This window comes from Lissotriton helveticus, chromosome 3_1 (genome assembly GCF_964261635.1).
Source record: "Lissotriton helveticus chromosome 3_1, aLisHel1.1, whole genome shotgun sequence".
NCBI lineage: Eukaryota > Metazoa > Chordata > Amphibia > Caudata > Salamandridae > Lissotriton > Lissotriton helveticus.
Genome location: NC_136061.1, coordinates 1,154,383,503 through 1,154,403,047, shown reverse-complemented (window position 1 = coordinate 1,154,403,047; position 19,545 = coordinate 1,154,383,503). Strand labels below are relative to the sequence as shown.

Below are 19,545 nucleotides of genomic sequence, written 5' to 3'. Positions count from 1 at the left end.
CCTTGAGAGAAAAGGGTCCAGGAGTGGTTCAGAAAACTATACTGAGAAAGAAGGTCCTCATCCGGACCACTGGATAGTAGTTCCACTTAAGGCAGCATAATCCTATATGCACATGGAGTGCCAGGCCAGAACCTATTGGGGAGGGTAGTTCAGTGTTCGAGCTCATCATATAAGGATGAATGTACAGCAAGAGCACCCTAGAGGAAGTAGAGACTAGAGACTAGCCTACATGGACCCCACAATGGGCTTGTAAATAAGCACCTCACTATCACTAAAAGTGGAATAGAAGAGTATGCTGACCCGACAGTATAGTTAGCTATCAAAATAAAAACCAAGCCAATGTTCGTCATTTTCATTAATACATTGGAGTCCTCTTGTAAAAGATGAATGTGTCTTTTTTACTGAGTTGTGAACCTGGTATTTATTTGGTTTCTCTAGGGTACTTGGACGAGTTGTTTGGCAATCATAGGTTTGCCTCAGAGTAATTTCGATGTTAGCCAAGACATTCATTCATTGAAAACAATTGTTTGGGAACACACTGATGATCAGGTGTGAAAGGTGCTTTCTAAACCTCACAGGTGTCTTCAGCATCCGCCATGGCCTGTTGCTTTCAAATGCTTGACAGACTGCTGAGAGGATCTGACTTTTATTTACATAATTTACATAATAATGAAGGAGAGTGTTTCAGTAAGAAGCATGCTTATAAGCAAGATTCAAGTTTGTATGCAAGTTCAACTTAGCTGTTCAGTAGTTGGAATGCATTTGAATTGGTATATATCCTTCAACAGGCAGATTCTAGAAGCCAAACATACGTTCAGTATATTCTTAGATTCAGATCAGCAAAGGAACATGTAATACATATATTTAAGTCACAATTGGTCATGCCATGAATTCATGTAACTTGTGACTGAGTTGCTCAGAAATCCATTATGTAACTTGAACCTTCTCTCATATTTAATAATCTGAAAGTAAACTAATGATGTGTTTTTATTTTATTAGGGATATAAAAAGTAAGAATGTGCTTTTGAAAAATAACCTCACAGCTTGCATTGCTGATTTCGGACTTGCTTTGAAGTTTGAGGCTGGAAAGTCTGCGGGGGACACTCATGGTCAGGTATGTAGGCAGTTTGATTTCAGGCAGTAGCTTTCCTCTTGTAATCCTGTTAGTTGAATTTTAAAAATCTGATAATCTTGCATACCTAGTGGTAGAAGTCACTGAATATTTTATACTATTTGATATTATGAATAGCAGAGTTGCACCATCAATACTGCCTATTAAGTGTTCAATCCTAGGTGAGTGACTAAAATGACTTGGGCAGTTAAATCAACCTAAACTTTATTCGATTGATTAATAACAATCATAAAAGCACAGTCAAAAACTCAATATATTATGTCATTTTAACCATGTAACAACTTTTAAAAATTAGTTGGGTGGTGCAAACCGATGGTATATTTTTAGGAGCTCACAACTACAGAGCACACCTGTGGGCTATGTGACCTATGTAAGAAATAAAGTGCAGGTTTGTGCTGATAAACCATGTGATTCTAAAATTGGCCATAATTTTACGCTTACATGATGCACAATATTAACAAAAGAAGATAAAATGCATCAGGGTCTAGGTGAAACCCTCATCACTCGTGCAGATTAAATGGGTCGCTGAGCCATATTAGCCAAGAGGAGAACACAAGTGGCTCCTAATGTTGCCTAACTAAAATGTGGTCAACAGGGACCTTTCCTCACGTGTTTCATAAAATCGAAATCGAGTTTCACGCCATTGTTCGATTAGGTCATGGCTTCGTCCCTGATAGTGGGCTTTTTAAGTAGATCCTCTTCACAGTTTTCCCTGCAAAAGGAGATCAATACGTTTTTAACCGTTTCGGCGCCTTCCTTAACCAACATAGAGAGGTAAACAGTTCAGATCTATCCAGGGATTCCGCATTGCTCTTAATATCACTTAACCATTGGATTTTATGGCCCTGGTTACAGACCAGGCAATTATTAATGACTATAGCCAGATGTAGGTAGCTCAATACCGGTCGGTAACGGCCGAAATGACCGAATTTCGGCCGTTACCGACCGGTATTAGGCTATTGCGATGTAGGTGGCTACATTTCAGATTCGGTAATTTACCGAATCGGTAATTTAAGGAATCGGGGGCTAGATCTAGGTAATCCGAAAATACAGATTCTAAAATACCGAATTTTACTGATTCGGTATTTCAGAATCTGTATTTGGGATGTAGATAATAATTCGGTAAAAAAAACAGAATCGTACCGATTCAGTATTTGCCATTCATTCCTATGGGCCTGGAGGCCCATAGGAATGACTGTCAATTACCGAAGCGGTAATTACCGATTCGGTAAATACCGAAAAAGTCAAGGGTGGCAGGGTGTCACTTTCACACCCTGTTGCACCCCTGATTAGTGCTTGTGTGCCATGTGGCACACATATTTATTTATTTATTTATTTATTTATTTAGAGTTTTGTATAGCGCGAACAAGACCCGTGGGTATCAGAGCGCTTAACATCGAGGCAGGTTATACATTTCCAATTCGGTATCGATATACAACAGATAAATAAGAGATAACAGAGACTATGGCTATATAGAGTGTCTAACTATATATCTTCCACACACATGTGCAAATGGTAAAAAGAAGTGATAGAGACAATGATCAGTCGATAAGTTGAGGTAGAGGTTATATAGATTATATAGTTTGGTGGATACCGCCGAGGCTTGTGTGTGGCGTCAGTCTCATGTCAGCGATAGTGTTCATGTGGAGGCCACCCTTCCGTTAATGAAATAGTTCATACCAGCGATCAATCGGCTTCCCTATGCAAGGTATTTACTCATCATTAGGCTTTTCATTTCACGTTTAAATTGTACAATATTTTGAATCTTCCTAATGCTAGGGGGGAGTGAGTTCCAGACTCTGGGGGCAGCTCCAGAGAATGCTCGGTCATAAGTCTTTTTCTTTCGGAAGAAGGCTGGTCTCAGCAGCAGCTCCTTGGCGCTTCTCCCTGGTCTGTTTCCTCCCGATAGCTTAATTTTCTTGGCTAGGTATCCTGGGGTGTTATGGTGCACCGCTTTGTGAGTAATACAAGCTATCTTCATTTGAAGATGCCCTAAGGGCATGTATGTCTGTCACATGGCACAGGTGTAAATGCAAATATTGGCATTTACATAGGAATTTGTTATTTACCACCAACTAATAGTTGGTGGTAAATAACGAATCCTTAAAGCCCTGTAGCACTGTTTACTGTGCTACCTACATTTCAAAATACACATTCAGTAATTTTACCGATTCGGTAAAATTACCGAATCTGTATTTTTTAATGACCTACATCTCAGTATCCAAATACCGGTCGGTAACAGCCGAAAATCGGTATTTTCGACCGTTACCGACCGGTATTTGGATACCTACATCTGGCCCCGGATTCCTTAAAATACCGAATCGGTAAGTTACCGAATCTGAAATGTAGGGAGCACTCAAATTTATTTATTTATTTATTCAGAGTTTTATATAGCGCGAACAAGATCTTTACAGATATCAGAGCGCTTCACAGAAAACAGGGGGTGACGGTAGCATGAGGGCGACATAATATTGGGTGCAATATAAACTTCAGTAGCATGATGGGATAGCAGTCGTGTTCTAAATAGAATGTCAGTAAACAATCAGATAAGCGAAAATAAAAGACGATACTGAGTCTTACATACAACAACGATAAAAATCAGGAGAACTTATGCTATAAGTATCTAAAAGTTACTGGGAGCAAGGGGAAGGGGCCTCGATATACAGTAGGCTAATCTGAATAGTCTAATAATAGATATTTAGTGAGTAGCATAAAAGGATCGACTGACCATCATATAGTTGTGTCAACCAAAAGGAATAAACAAATCTAGATCATGCAAAATATGATATTATATGACATTAGACAAACATGAAACCAGTACTACCCAAGCGGCACGAAAGTCATTTGAGCTTAGCCATGAGGATGGCTTTCACTTCTTTCTTAAAGAAGGCCGTGGAGGAGATAAGCCTGGTTTCGGGAGGGAGTGCGTTCCAGATCCTCGGCGCCATTCCTGAGAAGGAGCGTTTGTATGTTTTTTCCTTCCGGAATCTGCGAGGTTTCAAGAGTAAGTTTTTTGAACTTCTATTGGATCTCGACCCTCCTGATATAGTTAGCTTTTGAGTGAGGTAGTTAGGTGCATTGTGGTGTACAGCCGCGTGTGTCATCAAAGCAATTTTCAGTTGTATCCTGGCTTCAAGGGGCAGCCATTTCAGAGATTTCAAGTCAGGGGTTATATGAGAGTGTTTTCTTGAGCCCGTAATGAGTCTCGCGGCTGCGTTCAAGGAGGCTCTTAAGGGGGCAGTTGTTGCTAAAGGGAGACCACTGAGGGTCGCAATTCCATATTCAATGCGGGGGATGACTAGGGCTTGAACTGCATTTTGGAAGTCTTTGGCTGGGAGGAAGGGTTTCAACTTTCTCAATGTGTTGATTTAGAAATTAGCTCCTTTCGTAGCTCTGCTAATGTGCTGTTGCATGTTGAGCTTTGCGTCAAGTGTGATACCTAAGGATTTCGCGGAGTCCACGATGGTGGGCCGGACATTGAAAGCTGTTAAGTGGTTGAGCCAAAGTTGGATGGTGGTAGATTTCGCAGGGGGTGCTATCAAAAGCAACTCAGTTTTCAGAGCATTTAGTTTGAGGTGGTTGTCGGCCAACCACGATTGGGTCTTTGTGAGAGTGTAGTTCAGGAGTTTGATATCGTCCGGGGATTGTACCTTTAGGTAGAGTTGGGTGTCATCGGCATACATATGGAAGTGTACATTGGATGCTTGGAGCAAGGAGGCAAGTGGTTCCATGATAAGGTTGAACAGTGTGGGTGAAAGGGAGGATCCTTGTGGAACGCCTAAGTCGACTGGCACAGGCGAGGACAACATATTGTTGATCTTGAACTTCTGAGACCGGTTATGTAGGAAGGAAGTGAACCATTTGAGAACAGTCCCGGATAAACCCATTCTAGTGTTTAGCAGCTCAAGGAGGTTCTCATGTTTGACCGTGTCAAAAGCTGAGGAAAGGTCGAGGAGGATGAGGAGGCATGAATCATTGCGATCAAGGATTTGGAGGGCGTCATCAATTATGAGAGTCATGGCCGTTTCCGTGCTGTGTTTCGCTCGGAAGCCTGATTGATGGGTGTTGAGGAGATCAAACTTGTCAATGTGTTTTGTTAGTTGAAGCTGTACACATTTTTCCAGCAGTTTGGCCAAGGTGGGGATGTTTGTGATGGGACGGTAATTGTTTAGGTCAGACGGGTCAGCTGTGGGTTTCTTGAGTATGGGAGTGACTTGCACCACCTTGAGTGAGTCAGGGATGAGACCTTGTTGAAGGGAGCTGTTAATGATTTTAGTCCAGAGTGGGAGGAGCATGGTGGTGAAGTCTTTTACCGCGTTAGCAGGCAGGGGGTCTGTGAGGTGATTAGAGGGCTTCAGGGTACCGAGCAGTTTGAGTATTGCATCTTCTGAGTAGATGTCAAAGGAAGCCCACGATGCGCTGTTTTTTGGCTGAGCATTAGACATTCTGATGTGCACAGGGTGTTGGCTTACATCATTGAGGAGATCATTTCTTATGTTGTCGGTCTTTGGCTTGAAGAAGGTGGAAAAGTGTTCACTGTGTGGGATATCACTTGTTGGGTTGTTTGGTTGTAAGGGTTGCGGCTTTGTTTGACTTTTGACTAGTTCGAACAATTTTCTTGGTCGGTTTTTCGCTTGGTCAAGCTGGAGGCGAAAGAAGACAGATTTCGCACGCTTAATTTTCCTAGAGTAGGCATTTCTCTTGTTCTTAAGCTTTTTGCGATGTAGTGATGAGGGATCAGATCTCCAAGTGCGCTCTGCCGATCGCATAGCTCGCCTGTCTTCGTTGAGTCCCCCGTCATACCAGGGGTTCGAACTCTTGGTGGAGACTCTCTTTAGTTGCAGTGGGGCGGCTTCGTTGATTATAGAGGTCATGGAGTCGAGGTAGAGGTCTGTCAAAGTTTGAACATCAGAGACGCCAGCAGGGGGGGAAGGAGGAGCCTGTACGTGTGGGGCGGTAGGGAGTTAGGGTTGAGATTCTTCATGTCCCTTTTCCAGATCTTGCATTTGGTGGGTTGAGCCGGTGAGGGTTTGATTTTTTCATTGATAAAGAAGGTGATGATGTGGTGATCTGACCAATCACAGGGTTGGATTGACCCCAGTTGGGTAGAGTCCTCTTTGGCGATGATAAGATCGAGTATCGCACCTTTATCATGTGTTGGACTGTTGCATATTTGGGTGAGGTCAAGCGCATTAAGGAAAGATTTAAGACTATTCACCACTGTGTCTTTCTGATTGTTCCAGTGGAGATTAAAGTCACCTAGATAGATTTGAGTGATCTGCCGACCGGCATTGGAAGTAATAGTGTCCATGAGTTGTTGAGAGAAGATGAGGTTATCCCCCGGCGGGTGATAGATGAGGTGTAGAGCACATGCTGGTTTGCCCTCACTGGAGATGTCGAGGCAGAAGAGTTCACAGGAGGTGAGGGAGGGGGAGGTGACTTTGGTGACGGTTAGATTGCTCCTGAAAATGCATGCTATTCCCCCGCCCGTCTTGACGGTCCTATCGAGTCTGATGATGTGGTAATTGGGGGGGAACTAGTATATCCATAATGGGCGTGAGGCTTCAGTTAGCCAGGTTTCCGTTAATATGGCTAGGTCAAGATCCATTGATGTGACAAGATCTGCAATGTCGGAGGAGTGTCTCTGGGCCGATCTGCAGTTGAGAAGGATGCATTTGAGTCTGGGGGTGAGAAGGGAGGTCGTGTGTTCTAGCGATAGGGGGACTCTTCTGAGGTTGTTTGGGACAGATCTTCTGATGTTTAGTGTTGGGTGCCTAAGGGGGTTCGAGAGAATAGTAGGTATGGGGAGGTGAGTGGGGGTTATGTGTTTTACCGGTCCTGGGCCAAAAGAGCGGAGGAGGGTGCGTAAGTCGTGGTCCGACAGGGAGTTGAGGGCACGCCGGGGACGGTGGGTGTTGTTGCGGACGGGGATAGAGGGCCAGTGTAGAGAGCGTTGCGTGCGAGGGACTGTGGGGAGAGTGCGTCGTTTGTAGGATACGGTGGTGGTCGTTGTGGGTCTATGTTGTTTGGAAGGTGTGTGAAGAAACTCTTTGGTGCGGAGCTCGTCTTTGAGTTGTAGGAGGGTGAATAGAATCAGGTCGAGAGGTGTCTTGGTGTTAATGTTCGTGATGTGGGCCATGGACGAGGCGTTGGGAGGAGAGTTAGTGGGCGAATTTGGGGCGGGGAGGTGGGGTATGCTAGCATTAGTGGAGGGCTCTGCTGTTAAAGAGGGTGGGGTGGTATTCGGTGTGTGCGATGAATTGTAGGTGTGGGTGAAGTAGGGGGAGGGTGGGAAGTAGTGGTGGGGGCGTCGGTGGGGGCTGGTGCCGGTGAGTTGAGGGATGAGTGAAGGTCGAAGATAATAGGGGTGGTAAGAAGGAAGCGGGGGCTCAGTAATGGGGGGGAGAGGTGGGGGGGTGTTATTGTGAGGGAGGAAGCACGTTCTGGGGTGCTAGTTGGGAGTGTGGGGGAGTGAGGGGTGAGAAAGGGGGGGGGGGTTGAGAGGGAAGAAGATCTGCCACGGGGGGGGAGATATACTCTGGGTGATGTTGGATTCATCGAGATTCGTGTGGGATGGGGGGAAGGGTGGGTGGGGGTAAGTTGGATGTGCAGGGGGGAATGAACTATGTCTGTGGGTGAGGGGAGCGGGGGGGTAACGTCAGGTGTGCTCCTAACTATAACACTGGGGGGATGGGAGGGGTGTATGTCATTCCGACGTTGCAGTGGGCAAGGCGGGTTATTTTGAATATTGGTGTTGGGGGGAGTTGTGTAGCTTTGTGTGCGGGATGGAGGTCCGCCGTCTGGCGATGTGTTCTAAGAAGGTAGGGAATAAGTTGTCTAGACGGTCAAGGTTCCTATCATTGGCTTGGAGTAGAATGGTTCCATTGTTGTAGATGGTGATTGTAGCTCTGCCTGGGAAGACTAGGGATGGTATGATAGAAAGCTTTAGACCATGAGCGGTTTTATTGGTGGTGTGAATAGTGAGAGTGGAGAGGAACGCTTTCCTCCATTGTGCTCTCCGTGTAGTGTAGAAGATGATGTCGTTGTTTGTGTCTCCGTTGGTCGGCGAGAAGTAAGTGTCCACACACGGTAATTCGGGGTGTGCCTTTAGAAAATTATGTTTGTAGCGTTTGGCGTTTTTTTTGTTGAGCTCAGGTGGGTATATGATTTTGTAGGTGTGCTCGCCCAGGCGTTCCATGGCTGCGGAGGCGTGGGTAGAAGAGGTGGGGGAGCTTGTGTGGTTACGGTGCATTAAGTCTAAGTGGTATAGTGTGGACTGTAGGTATGGGAGACTAGTCTAAGATGGCCCCTCCGGTGGTGAACTATTCCAAGATGGCCACCAAGGAAGCGTAAAGGGAGCCAGAGGTAGTCCTTTCTCTATTGTTGATGTGCCTTAGAGAGATAGTTTCCCTTTCCGGGGCAGGTCGAGCAAGTCCATTCTCTATGTTGTTAGGAGGGGAGGGGAGAGATTATATTTCAAACTGTTCAGGAGGCGCAGGAGGGAGCCTTATCTCTGTTATGGTGACCTGTGACCACGTTGGTATGCAGCTTCACGGTCATTCGGTGGGCAGTGGAGGCGATTTATGGCTCCGGAATATGGCCCCCGCCTTTTTAGGTAAAGGAGAGTGAGATAATTAAGAGGGTCGCCATGCCGCGGGAATAGCTTGTAAGCAGACCCCAGTTTTGTATCTTTTAGGGCAGGGAGTGTAGCGCCGGCATGCTCAAGATATAGGTTAAATAATGTGCAAGTAAATACCTTCAGGATAGTCGGTCTGCAGTGAGGCTGTCCACATCAGACTCACTATAACCAAATTGTATTAAGGCAAATCCTTTATTCCAGGTTGTTGTTTAATTAAAGCGATAAACTCCAGTGAAGGGTGGTTGTTTGTCTTTTTCATTTCGCGCGTATGGGGGGGGGACGGGGCTAGTAAACTCTTTCCTCCTAGCGCCGTCACAGCGCGATCGTTCAGGGGCCACCAGCCGACCCTCCGCCCTTCTTCACCCTCAAGTTTATTAAACGCGGTGTGAACTCCAGTAATGGGTAGTTATTTGTCTTTTTTATATATTTCGAGCGTATGGGGGGGGCGGGACACTCCGCCCTTCTTCGCCCTCAAGCCCCAAGGCTCCCGGTAGCTTTGGGGCTTGAGAGCAAATGAGTGCATTGCATGGTTAAGTATTCGGTATTTACCACCAAATAAAAGTTGGTGGTAAATTTCGAAAACCTTTGAAAAAGCAAATTTGTGCCTTTTTCAAAAGTGCCATGTGGCAGACATACATGCCCTTAGGGCATGTATGTGTGACACATGTGCACCCATTCACTATTCACGGGTGCAACAGGGTGTCCCTGCCACCCTTGAATGTGTTCCCCCATTACCGAATCAGTAAATACGGATTCAGTAATTTCCATTCATTCCTATGGGAATGAATGGGAATTACGGATTCGGTATTTACCTAATCGGTAATTACCGAATATTACCGATTCGGTAAACTTTACCAAATACTTACCTACATATCATTTACCGATTGTAAAATACCGAATCAGTAAAGTTCGCTATTTTAGAATCCTATATCTGGCCCTAAATGATTAAAATAGGCCTTCTCATTTCCCCATACAGAGATCCAAAGGAGAAGCATTGCAAGTTTGATATAATTACGAATATAAGGAAGCCGCACCTCCTCATGTGTGCACAAATGTGAACTAGATAGTGGAAGTCCTGGCAGTAGCCTGCAAAAGCAAATCTTCTCCTGCTGTATTTTTGCACAATTTTGATAACCTCAAATAGTGGCCTCAAACGTCGAGACTGGGACGCACATATGATTGTACCGGTTTGTGTCCCACCTTTCTGGCGAATGCAAAAACGACCCCACAGCCTGCTTAAAACTAAGACACCTTTGCGAAATGCAGGACATTAATCCTTAGGGCATCTAAGCGTTTCCATGTTGTATATACCTCAAAGTTTCCAAATTGAATGCCTTGGCACTTTCCTACAAATTTATAAATTGTTTTTAAACATCCGATATATTGGAAGGGTTTTTCCAGTGTAAAATTTGAAGACCGTGTACCATAACCAGTCCAGGTATTTCAATCAATTACATCACTGGATTCTACTCTTTAGACTATTTGAACATGTTGCTAGTTTGAGGAGAAAGTCTCCCAATTGATTATTATTCGGCAAACCGGAAGGCTCTTCTCCTAAATCGGCCATCAAGCACTCCAAAAAATCAGTGAATATTTATATATTCCTTTTTACAAAGATGTCCACTGAGTTGTAGATAGCTGTGGTCATGGTATATACTGATTTTCTAGATTAGTGTTTGTTGTTACTAGAGACCACTATTGAGCTCGAGAATCCCAGCTGAACTCTGGGAATTTAATTTGCAGTTGCTGCCAAACAATAATACTCCTGGTCTGGAAGACACCTGGCACTTTTTTTTTTTTTTTTTTTCTTTTTTTTAATCTTCAGGAAAAAAATGAATGGAACCGCTAGCCATGATGCTTATTGATTGTCAGAATTCAGGTCTAGGGACCCTGGACCCCGCCACGATCCACTAATATGAAATAGTTCACTGTTATGCTTCTTTGAAGACTTAAAATGTTACCTTGTACTGTGCTTCTTCATAAAGTTGTTGCGCATTTAAAGATAGAAAAATGTATTTCAGGGTATTTGTGTTTTTTTCCAGCAAATAGAAAAGTAAGTATCCCCTCACATTACTGACAAAATATGGGGCGGGAGGGGGGACATTCCAGCAGACCACTTAAATGTATAAAAAAAGAAGTGAATAACTATTCAACTTTATTTAATGCATATCCTAGTTTAACCAAGCTGACTTCTCAAGCTAAATAAATATTTGACTTTCTGCTCTGATTCAGCTTGATTGAAGTATGCATCAGGATTGACCCATCTTTCTGTTTATGAAACTAGAAAAGTGGACAGTGGGCTCTAAAATAGAGTGCCGCACCCGTACTGTAAATTACCAAAGTAATATATAAAGCCGACAATTTTGTGTGCAAATTACCAAATGTGCCCACTGTCCAGAAGCACCTCCTCTGTCCTGGGGATACAGAGCTAACAAACTAGATTGGAACAGCACCATAATTAGTCAGAGAAAAGAGTCAGTAAAGAAATATGTTATAGATAGTGAAGAATCCTCTTCCAATGAAATCAGTCGTTGCTAATACAAGATGTATAATGTTTTTCTTCTTTATTATTCCAACAACTATCAGCTAACTCGTTCCGTCCTTTTTACATAGGACTTCTTCAGGGCAATATCGATCTAGGATAACAGATCACCCAGTATGGTGTAACCCGGTCGCTACAATAGACTCAAGCTAAAATACCACATGGTATCTGTTCAGGTATCCAAAAGGAAAGTCCAAGTGGAGCTGGTACAATCTGGTGAATTAATTCAATGTTCAATAGAATTTCCAGTGGCAAGTGATATGATAGCCATAGACCACATATAATAGACTTGAAAATCTTGGAATAGGATTTTTCAATATCTATAACATATTTCTTTACAAACTCTTTTCTCTGACAAATTGTGGTGCTGTTCCAATCCATCTTTCTGTTTATCCTCACTATGGCAGTGTAGACAAGAGCCCAGTAGCTCAGTTATCTTACTCAACGATGCAATAGAAAACATGCAGGAATTGGCCCTGTTTGTTGATAACATGGTTTGTCTAATAAGAGTCCAAACCTACAGTATCAGAATGTGGCTGTAAATTTAACATATCTGCCTTCAAAATAAATCATTCAAAATCCAACAGAATCAGTTTTACAGAATCTTTTGGAATCAGTGCTGTATATGCTTTGTTTATAAATGCCATTTTTACTTCGAATTGCAGAGGTCACAAGTCGCTCTTTTGTTAGGGATTGAGCATAATCTCCTTGGCATGGTACATGCTGGATAGTAGCACTGAGAGGTCGAGCAAGCTTCACACTCCCGACATGAGTTAGGGGAACACGTCTCCATTCAATCTGGGGTCTATTAAGAGTTATTACTGGTAGTTGAGACCAGCTTTACATATTGCAATCCCATATCTGTTCTCAAAGCTGATCACTCCTCTTGTCCATGGATGAGCTGCTATCGTACTGTCAGCTCGAGTCTATGGAGAAAGAAAGAAGGCCAGCCATGAGGACAGCAAGTGACAAATCTGGTCTCTGTGTTAAGCAGGATATAGCTACATGCCCCTGTCTTTGGCCCCACTTTTCTCGAAACACATGAGGCATGGAAAGAAGAGTAGATGCCTTGAGTAATACTCCCAGCCAAGTTTGTCACTTACTTCAGCCCCCTGTTGTAGGCTTGTAAGATTGCTGTCAGAAGCAGCTGGGTCTGGCTCTGAAGCGGTCTTAATATCCTCAGCTACCTCTACTCTGTTCATATACAAGCACAAGCTTTGTCTCTCGGTTGTTCTTTATCCTTTGTAGGGACCTTGCTCTTGGACTTTCTGGTCAGTTTGCGAGGGCTTTGCTGGTAAAACAGTATGCCGATCTATCCACCCCCAGGTTTCTGCTCCAGAAAATACTTGTTATAGAAGGCAGGAATCTGTATTAACCCCCAAAAAGCCAACTCTGATCATAGAGCCCCAGATCAAACCTGTAAAAAGTTGTACTGGTACAGTTATCTCCAAGTTCTATAGTAATTGGTATCCGGCTACCAGAGACAACCCTGTAGACCCACGTGCTCTTCCTGTTGTGATAATGCATACTTCCCTCTACACTTAGCTTATTCCTCTTATTGTACAAGAATGCAAAATGAGTTGAATCATATGGTAAAACATTCTACCTGTCAATCCGTTTCTTCCTGAGACAGGCCAATAGTCTGCCAGTGCAGTATGGGTTGTAAGTGTGGTACCAATTCTCACCAAGATTTCTCCTAGCTCAAGGCCTTTGCTTAGGCATCTGAGCTGCTGATTTCCTGGAGCTGGAAGATGAAACATTGGTCTGTCCATGCTCTGTCAGGCATGGCTGAAGCGAGCTAGGGAAAAGCAATTTGTTTCCTGTATGTTGAAATTAGCATATTTGGTCCATCCATAGATGAGGTTCCCTAGCTATGAAAGACTGGTTTGGCCAAATTACTGCGTGCAGTCCTTGTTATAACAGACAGTACAGTGTTCATTCCAGCTGGCCAAGGCTTTTTCTTTCATGCCCAGAGCCTCATTTCACTCCCAGTCCCACCACCCATGCTGTTTCATAGGCAGTGCTTCAAAATGCAAGACCTTTAGGAGGGTGATCATGATGTCCTTGCTCTCATTCCCTTCTGCCTAGTTCCCTCCCACAAGGCGATCTTCATTTCAAAGTGTATTGGTATGGTAAGACACAATAGGCTCCTACCCCTTTACCCTCACTGTAACCAGATAACCGCTCAAAAGAAGGTTCTCAGCCATTCAGAATGATTAGGCTCTACAACCTGTCCTGCTGCCTCCTTTTAGGCCATCTATGCTCCATTCATTTTGAGAACCTCTACAGGAAAGCAAGAGGCGCCTCATTTAGGGAAAGTGAGAGACAATCATTCCACTAGGTAAAGCGGCCTTATATTACTTACTGTGGGCTCCAGCTCTTTCTTAACCTATACTATCTGAATTGATTAGTATAGGGGCTAGAGTTGGTCCATAGACCTGAATTGCTGATGTAAACCGCAGATTTCACGCTATTGGAAATCCCCAGGCCCCATACTAAATCCTGAAGGTTTAAACAGTGGGTGATGTCGAGCAGCTCCATGTTGACTGCTTTCCGCCCCAGATGGAGCTGCATATAACTGCCACCCCTGGGTGTTGACATAAGTTCCTTTGCTTCTGCACCTTTGTGCACCTTTTCTGGAGTTTGCTCAAAAATTCATTTTAGTCAGTTGATGTGTTTTTTCTTCAAAAATGTAATTTTTTCAGTGTACAAGGGGGACTATGTCCCTTACTAAAATTACAGGGTTTAAGCTTAACTGTGACAGATCCCAACAAGGTGTGCCTCTGGAGTCTGGGTTTAGGGCTTCACTCTAAGTTCTAAGAGGACTGACTGCTCCCCTAATGAATCCTAAGGCGATCCAGGAATGCAAAGCTGTATGTCACCGAAAGTAGTCTTGGAAGTTCTGCTCGAAGTTGAGGAAGCAGGCACGTTCCCATGGCAGGTATTTGTCACGGTCTAAGTCTTCTGGTAAATCATAAATGGAGAAGATGCTCAAGAGGGAAAAGCCGGGTTGATCCCAGTCAAGCCACTTACAGCCTGAGAAGTCTCAAGAAAGTCAGGGTGCCTTGCGTTACTGCTCTCAGTACCCTGCAAGGAGATGATTCCGCCACTGATCATCCTGCGTTTCTTAGTCCATCAGCAAAGTGGTAAAAGATTGTAGACTTTTCAGAGGCATGTTGAGAATCTTGGCACCCTTGGGCGCACCTTTGGACTCCAAGGATCTGCAGAGTCCTCTAGTCAGTTTACAGCTGATGGGTACCTCTTGAACTCACCTGGGGTTCTGTTCTAACATCTGATCCAAATTTCAGTCCGGCACCAAAATCCACAGCTGTTCTATCACTTTGACTGTACTGCATGACCACTGTCTGACTCTGAGCCGAATCAGTCTTGTTCCCAGCCAAAGTCATGTCCCGAAGCAACCCAGAGGGACCCAGACCCAGTTCATCCTCACTTAGACGGTACCAGGCATTTGCAGCAGATTCATACCCCAGCGCTCCAACCATATTTCGGATCTGACTCTGATCAGAATCAACATGCTTTTGAAGGTGACTATGGAGATGAGGTGGATTATTTTCCTAAACACTGATTATTGCAACCTGTCAACGAACTTGAAGGAGGCCAGAGGGTTGGACACTTCCCCAGATACTGGTTCGTTTTTCTCACTGTGGGCCATCAAAGGAATAGAGTGCCTTCTTTGCTGTGGTGTTGACAGGCAGTGCTGGTATAGTACATACAGCTGCCAAATACTGAGGTCAAAACAGACTTCCTCTTAGCTTTCAGTGAATCCCTGACACCCTAATGGCGACTCTAAGCTTTGTTCCTACCAGCTGTGAAAAGGCAGGTTGCTAGGCACCACAGACTGGCATCTGTGACCCTGGCTTCTGAAGACTGAGCCCTATGTCTGGAAATACTCAGGTGGTTCATGTTTCCACCAACAGGGTGAATTCCTATAACTCCTTAAGACCGTGTCAAAACTAATTAAAAACATTCAGTAAATGAATGTGTTTTAAGCCACTCTAGCACACCAATCGGTCACTACTAGCTGTTTGCAAGGAGGTAGTACCCAGCAATTCCATTTCAACCCTCCATATTTTCCAATTACATCAGTGTGTCTTTCAAAGGAGCACTGAATATCTTGCTGGAAGAAGTGCAGGCTTTTATGGTCCAAAGAGCCGTAGAGCGGATCCCGGCACTGGAAATAAGGACTAGTTGTTACTCCACTTACTACTTCAGGCCGAAGAAGGATGGAGGTCTTTGTCCTATTTTAATTGTCCAGCCTCTGAATTTCTTCTTGCTGAAGGACAGATTCAAGATGCCCAAACTGGCTCAGTCTGCCTTGGATCCAGGTGACTTGATGGTGACTTTGGACCTACTTTCAAGTATCAGTGCTGCAGTCTCACAGGCTACTTGCGGTTCAAGGTGGGACAGGAGCATTTTCAGTTTGCCATGCTTACTTTTCTCCTCACCAGTGCCGCTCGTGTGTTCTGGGAAGTGATAGTGGTGGTTGTTTCACACCTGTTGTTGTGGATACCATTTTTTCCTAACTTAAACTATTGACTTTTGATGGCTGGCTTGCCACAGTCAGTCAAAGATCACCTCCAGATTACAACGACCCTCCTGCCCACCCCCCTTAAACATTTTTATTGCTTTTCAAACAGGTTTGTACCATTAAAAAAAAAAAGTCAAATGATTGTTCACTTGAATGGCAGGCAATGCAGTCCTAAATAGAAAGGAATTCACAGTAATAAGTGCAGAGCGAAACTGGTACTGTTAACCATCACAAGTACTTAGGAGACAGTTGTTCAGGAGCTCTACTTCGATGCAAGGTACACCTTCTCATGCCTAAATTGTCATGTACTCCACAATCAAGCCCGCCAATGGCTCTCTGCCTGGATCCTCCCCAACTCCAGCGACGGCAGTGTCATTATGCTGCACCGGATGTATGGCCGAAGCCATCTGAGGCTCCTCGAACGGTCCCTCCGCCACCATAATCCTGCCCTGGGGGTCCAGTCTAGGGCAGGCCAATAGTATTGCATCCCATGCCAGCAAGATTAGAATTATTCATACCCCTTGTTCTCTCTCCAGATTGCCTCTGTAGGAAAGAGGAATTATGTTGCAGTAAGCCCCTCCCCGCCCCCCAACTTTATGCCAGATTTTTGATGCGCTTCGACTAAGTCTGCCCTGTGTCCCTGCCAATGAGGTACCCAGAGCCTGTGTTCTTTCCCTAAACCTGTACCTCTGTTTCCACAATTGGCATATCTCTGGCCTACCTTTTAGCCCCTTGTAAAGGGTACCTATGGTACCAAGGGCATGGTAGCAAGGGAAAGGCCTCTGAGAGCTGCAGCTTGTATTATGCCATCCTCCGAGACCTCTCCCCACAAACATGCACCACTGCCATTGCAGCCTACGTGTTGTGATGTAGCTAAAAGGGAAGAGTCAACATAGCACACATCCCTGTGTGCCATGCCTGCCTAGCAGTGCTTGAGGCCTAGGTAAGTCCCCCTTGAGACAGGGTGCCCTATACCTCATGTGAGGGCCTATCTGCACGAGCAAACAGGTGCTTATAATATCAAGGCCATTCTTGCATATTAGAAGTGCCCAGTAAAGTCATCCTGAGTATATGGTCTGGAAACTGGTCGTTACGAGTTTCCTAGCACCACAATGTCTTTACTGAATCCTGGATTGTTTGGTATCAAACATCTCCGAATAATAAACCTGCACTGATTCTACTGCCAGACTTATTCACTGCATGCAGGGGTCCCTTCTAGAGGGGATCCCTGAATCAAACCAACCACTGGTGGGGTTCAGACTGGTGAACACCAGCCTACTACAAGACAAGTTTTGGGACCCCTTGGATGGGAGCCTTCGCTCCCTGGGCCCAGAAAGAAAGCCTTTTCTGGTTGGATGTGTTCACACCTCCTTCCAGGTCAGGAAAATCCATCTATAGCTAGGAGCTGCAAAGGCCTTGCAGCCTTTGCAACACAACCCACAGCCACTCCTTCTAGGGGGGACTGCAGTAACTTGGCTTGTCGGGTGAGTGAACTTTAATCGCTCTCTGTGGAACCGTCTTACACCACTTTTTTCCCGGATAAAGAGGTGTTGAGGGCCTTTTAGCGCTGCTTTTTGCATTAGGTAAGCTGTAACTCTACCATCATTCTCTGCTCTGCCTCACCCCTTTGAAGGAGGAGGAGCTACTTCATTAATTGGAACCCAGAATAGCTTTAAGCTTCTCCGTCACTTGCACCAAATACCTTTGTCTGGATGATCAGCTTGTTGTGGGGTTCTCTGAAACTAAGAAGAGTAAGGCAGTGCTGGAAAGGACTTGGTCAAGCGGTGGATAATCTTCTACATTAAGATCTGCTACGCACTAGCCAAGAAGCAGCCTCCAGAGGGACAAAGCGCCCATGTCATGAGGGTCAAAGCTGCTGACATTACGCTGGCAAGTGGATTGCCTGTCCTTGACATATCCCAGGCCATAATATGGGCATCCGTGCATTCGTGAAAGAAGCACTACTGCCTTGACAGTCCTGTTCGATGGAAACAGCATTTGTGTGACCGCTCAGCCCTCCACAGGGCTTGGTCGCCCCACTCACTGCTGCCGCTCCTGCCTGCCTTTGCCGCCTCCTGCCTGCGGATTCCTTCGCTCGCTGCCCGCTGCTCCTGGGAATTTCCCGCTGCTCCTGGGAATTTCCCGCTGCTCCTGGGAATTTCCCGCAGCCCGCTGCTTCTTGGAATTTCCCGCCGCTGCCTCCCTGCGGTCCCGCCCCCCTGTGATTCCATTCGCCGCCCCGCTCTCGCCACCCAGCTGCTCCTCCCTCCCGGCTCCTTACTTATGACGCCCACAGAGCGACCGCGCAGCGGACGCGTGCAGCGGGAGCGCCGATTGAGCGCCAAAGGTAAGCCCGTCTGCGCCTGGCCCGCGCCCAGCGCCAGGACCCCTGGCCCTCCCCGCCGAGGCAAGACGACCCGACTGACCTACGACGCCGCCACTCTCAACGCACTCAATGCCGGCCGGACCCACGCCTGCTGCCGAGCCACTCCGAGACGCACCCACGGACCCTTCACCTGCTGCACCTGCAAGTTCACCTGCCTCCGAACCTTCCCCGCACCCGCCAAGACAAACACCAGCAGCAAGCACCTCAAGTGCATCCTGATCAACACCCGCTCCGTCCACAGACACGCCGTGGAACTCTGGAACCTCCTCGACGCTACATCACCGGACGTCGCCTTCCTCACGGAAACCTGGATGAACGCCTCCTCTGCACCCGACATCGCCATCGCCATCCCGGACGGGTACAAGATCATCAGGAGGGACCGCATCAACCAGACCGGAGGTGGCATCGCCATCGTCCACAGGAACACCATCCGCATCACGACCAACGCCAACGACTCCTTCGCCGCAGCCGAACATCTCCACTTCCAGATTCACACCGACCCTAAGACGACCCTCAGAGGCTCCCTCGTCTACAGACCCCCGGGACCACGCACACAATTCAGCGAAGACATCACAGACTTCATCAGCCCGCACGCCCTCCCCTCCACTGACTACATCCTCCTCGGGGACCTCAACTTCCACCTGGAGAACAACAAGGACCGCAACACCACCGCACTGCTGGAAAACCTCGCCAACCTCGGACTCGAGCAACTGGTCAACACCCCCACCCACTACGCCGGCCACACGCTTGATCCCGTCTTCTCTTCCAGCAAGTACATCACATTCAGCCACGCCACCGGACTCCACTGGACCGACCACAGCTGCGTCCACTTCAGCTTCAAAAGATCCACGACCCACCACCACCCGCAACAGGTACCTCACAGGAATTGGAACAAGATCACCGCAGACCAGCTTACCACCTCCCTCGGCCAGAGCCCACCCGCCAACACAACGGACCCCAACGAAGCAGCCTGCAACTTCACACAGTGGCTGACCGCCTGCGCCGACGACCTCGCGCCACTAAAGAACCCTCCCAGCAGACCCAGAAGCAAGAAGGCATCCTGGTTCACCGACGACCTCAAGGACTCCAAGAAGACCTGCCGCACCCTAGAGAAAGCCTGGCTCCTCGACCGTACCACCGACAACATGACCGCCCTCAAACACGCTACCCGCAAGCACCACCAGCTCATCTGCACCACCAAGAAGAAATCCCTGAAGGAACGACTGGACAACAACGCCCACGACAGCAAAGAGCTCTTCACTATCGTCAAGGAGTTCTCCAACCCCAGCACCGGCAC

The 19,545-nt window shown here is 46.2% G+C and overlaps 1 protein-coding gene across 1 annotated transcript in view; it reads left to right on the top strand.

The window, feature by feature from the left end:
- Positions 1-19,545, top strand: part of ACVR2A (activin A receptor type 2A) — a 283,385-nt gene that overhangs the window by 222,168 nt on the left and 41,672 nt on the right. Inside the window, exon 8 of the mRNA XM_078681771.1 lies at positions 1,000-1,114. Coding sequence (XP_078537897.1) covers positions 1,000-1,114 — 115 coding nt within the window. The remainder of the gene's footprint in view (positions 1-999; positions 1,115-19,545) is intronic.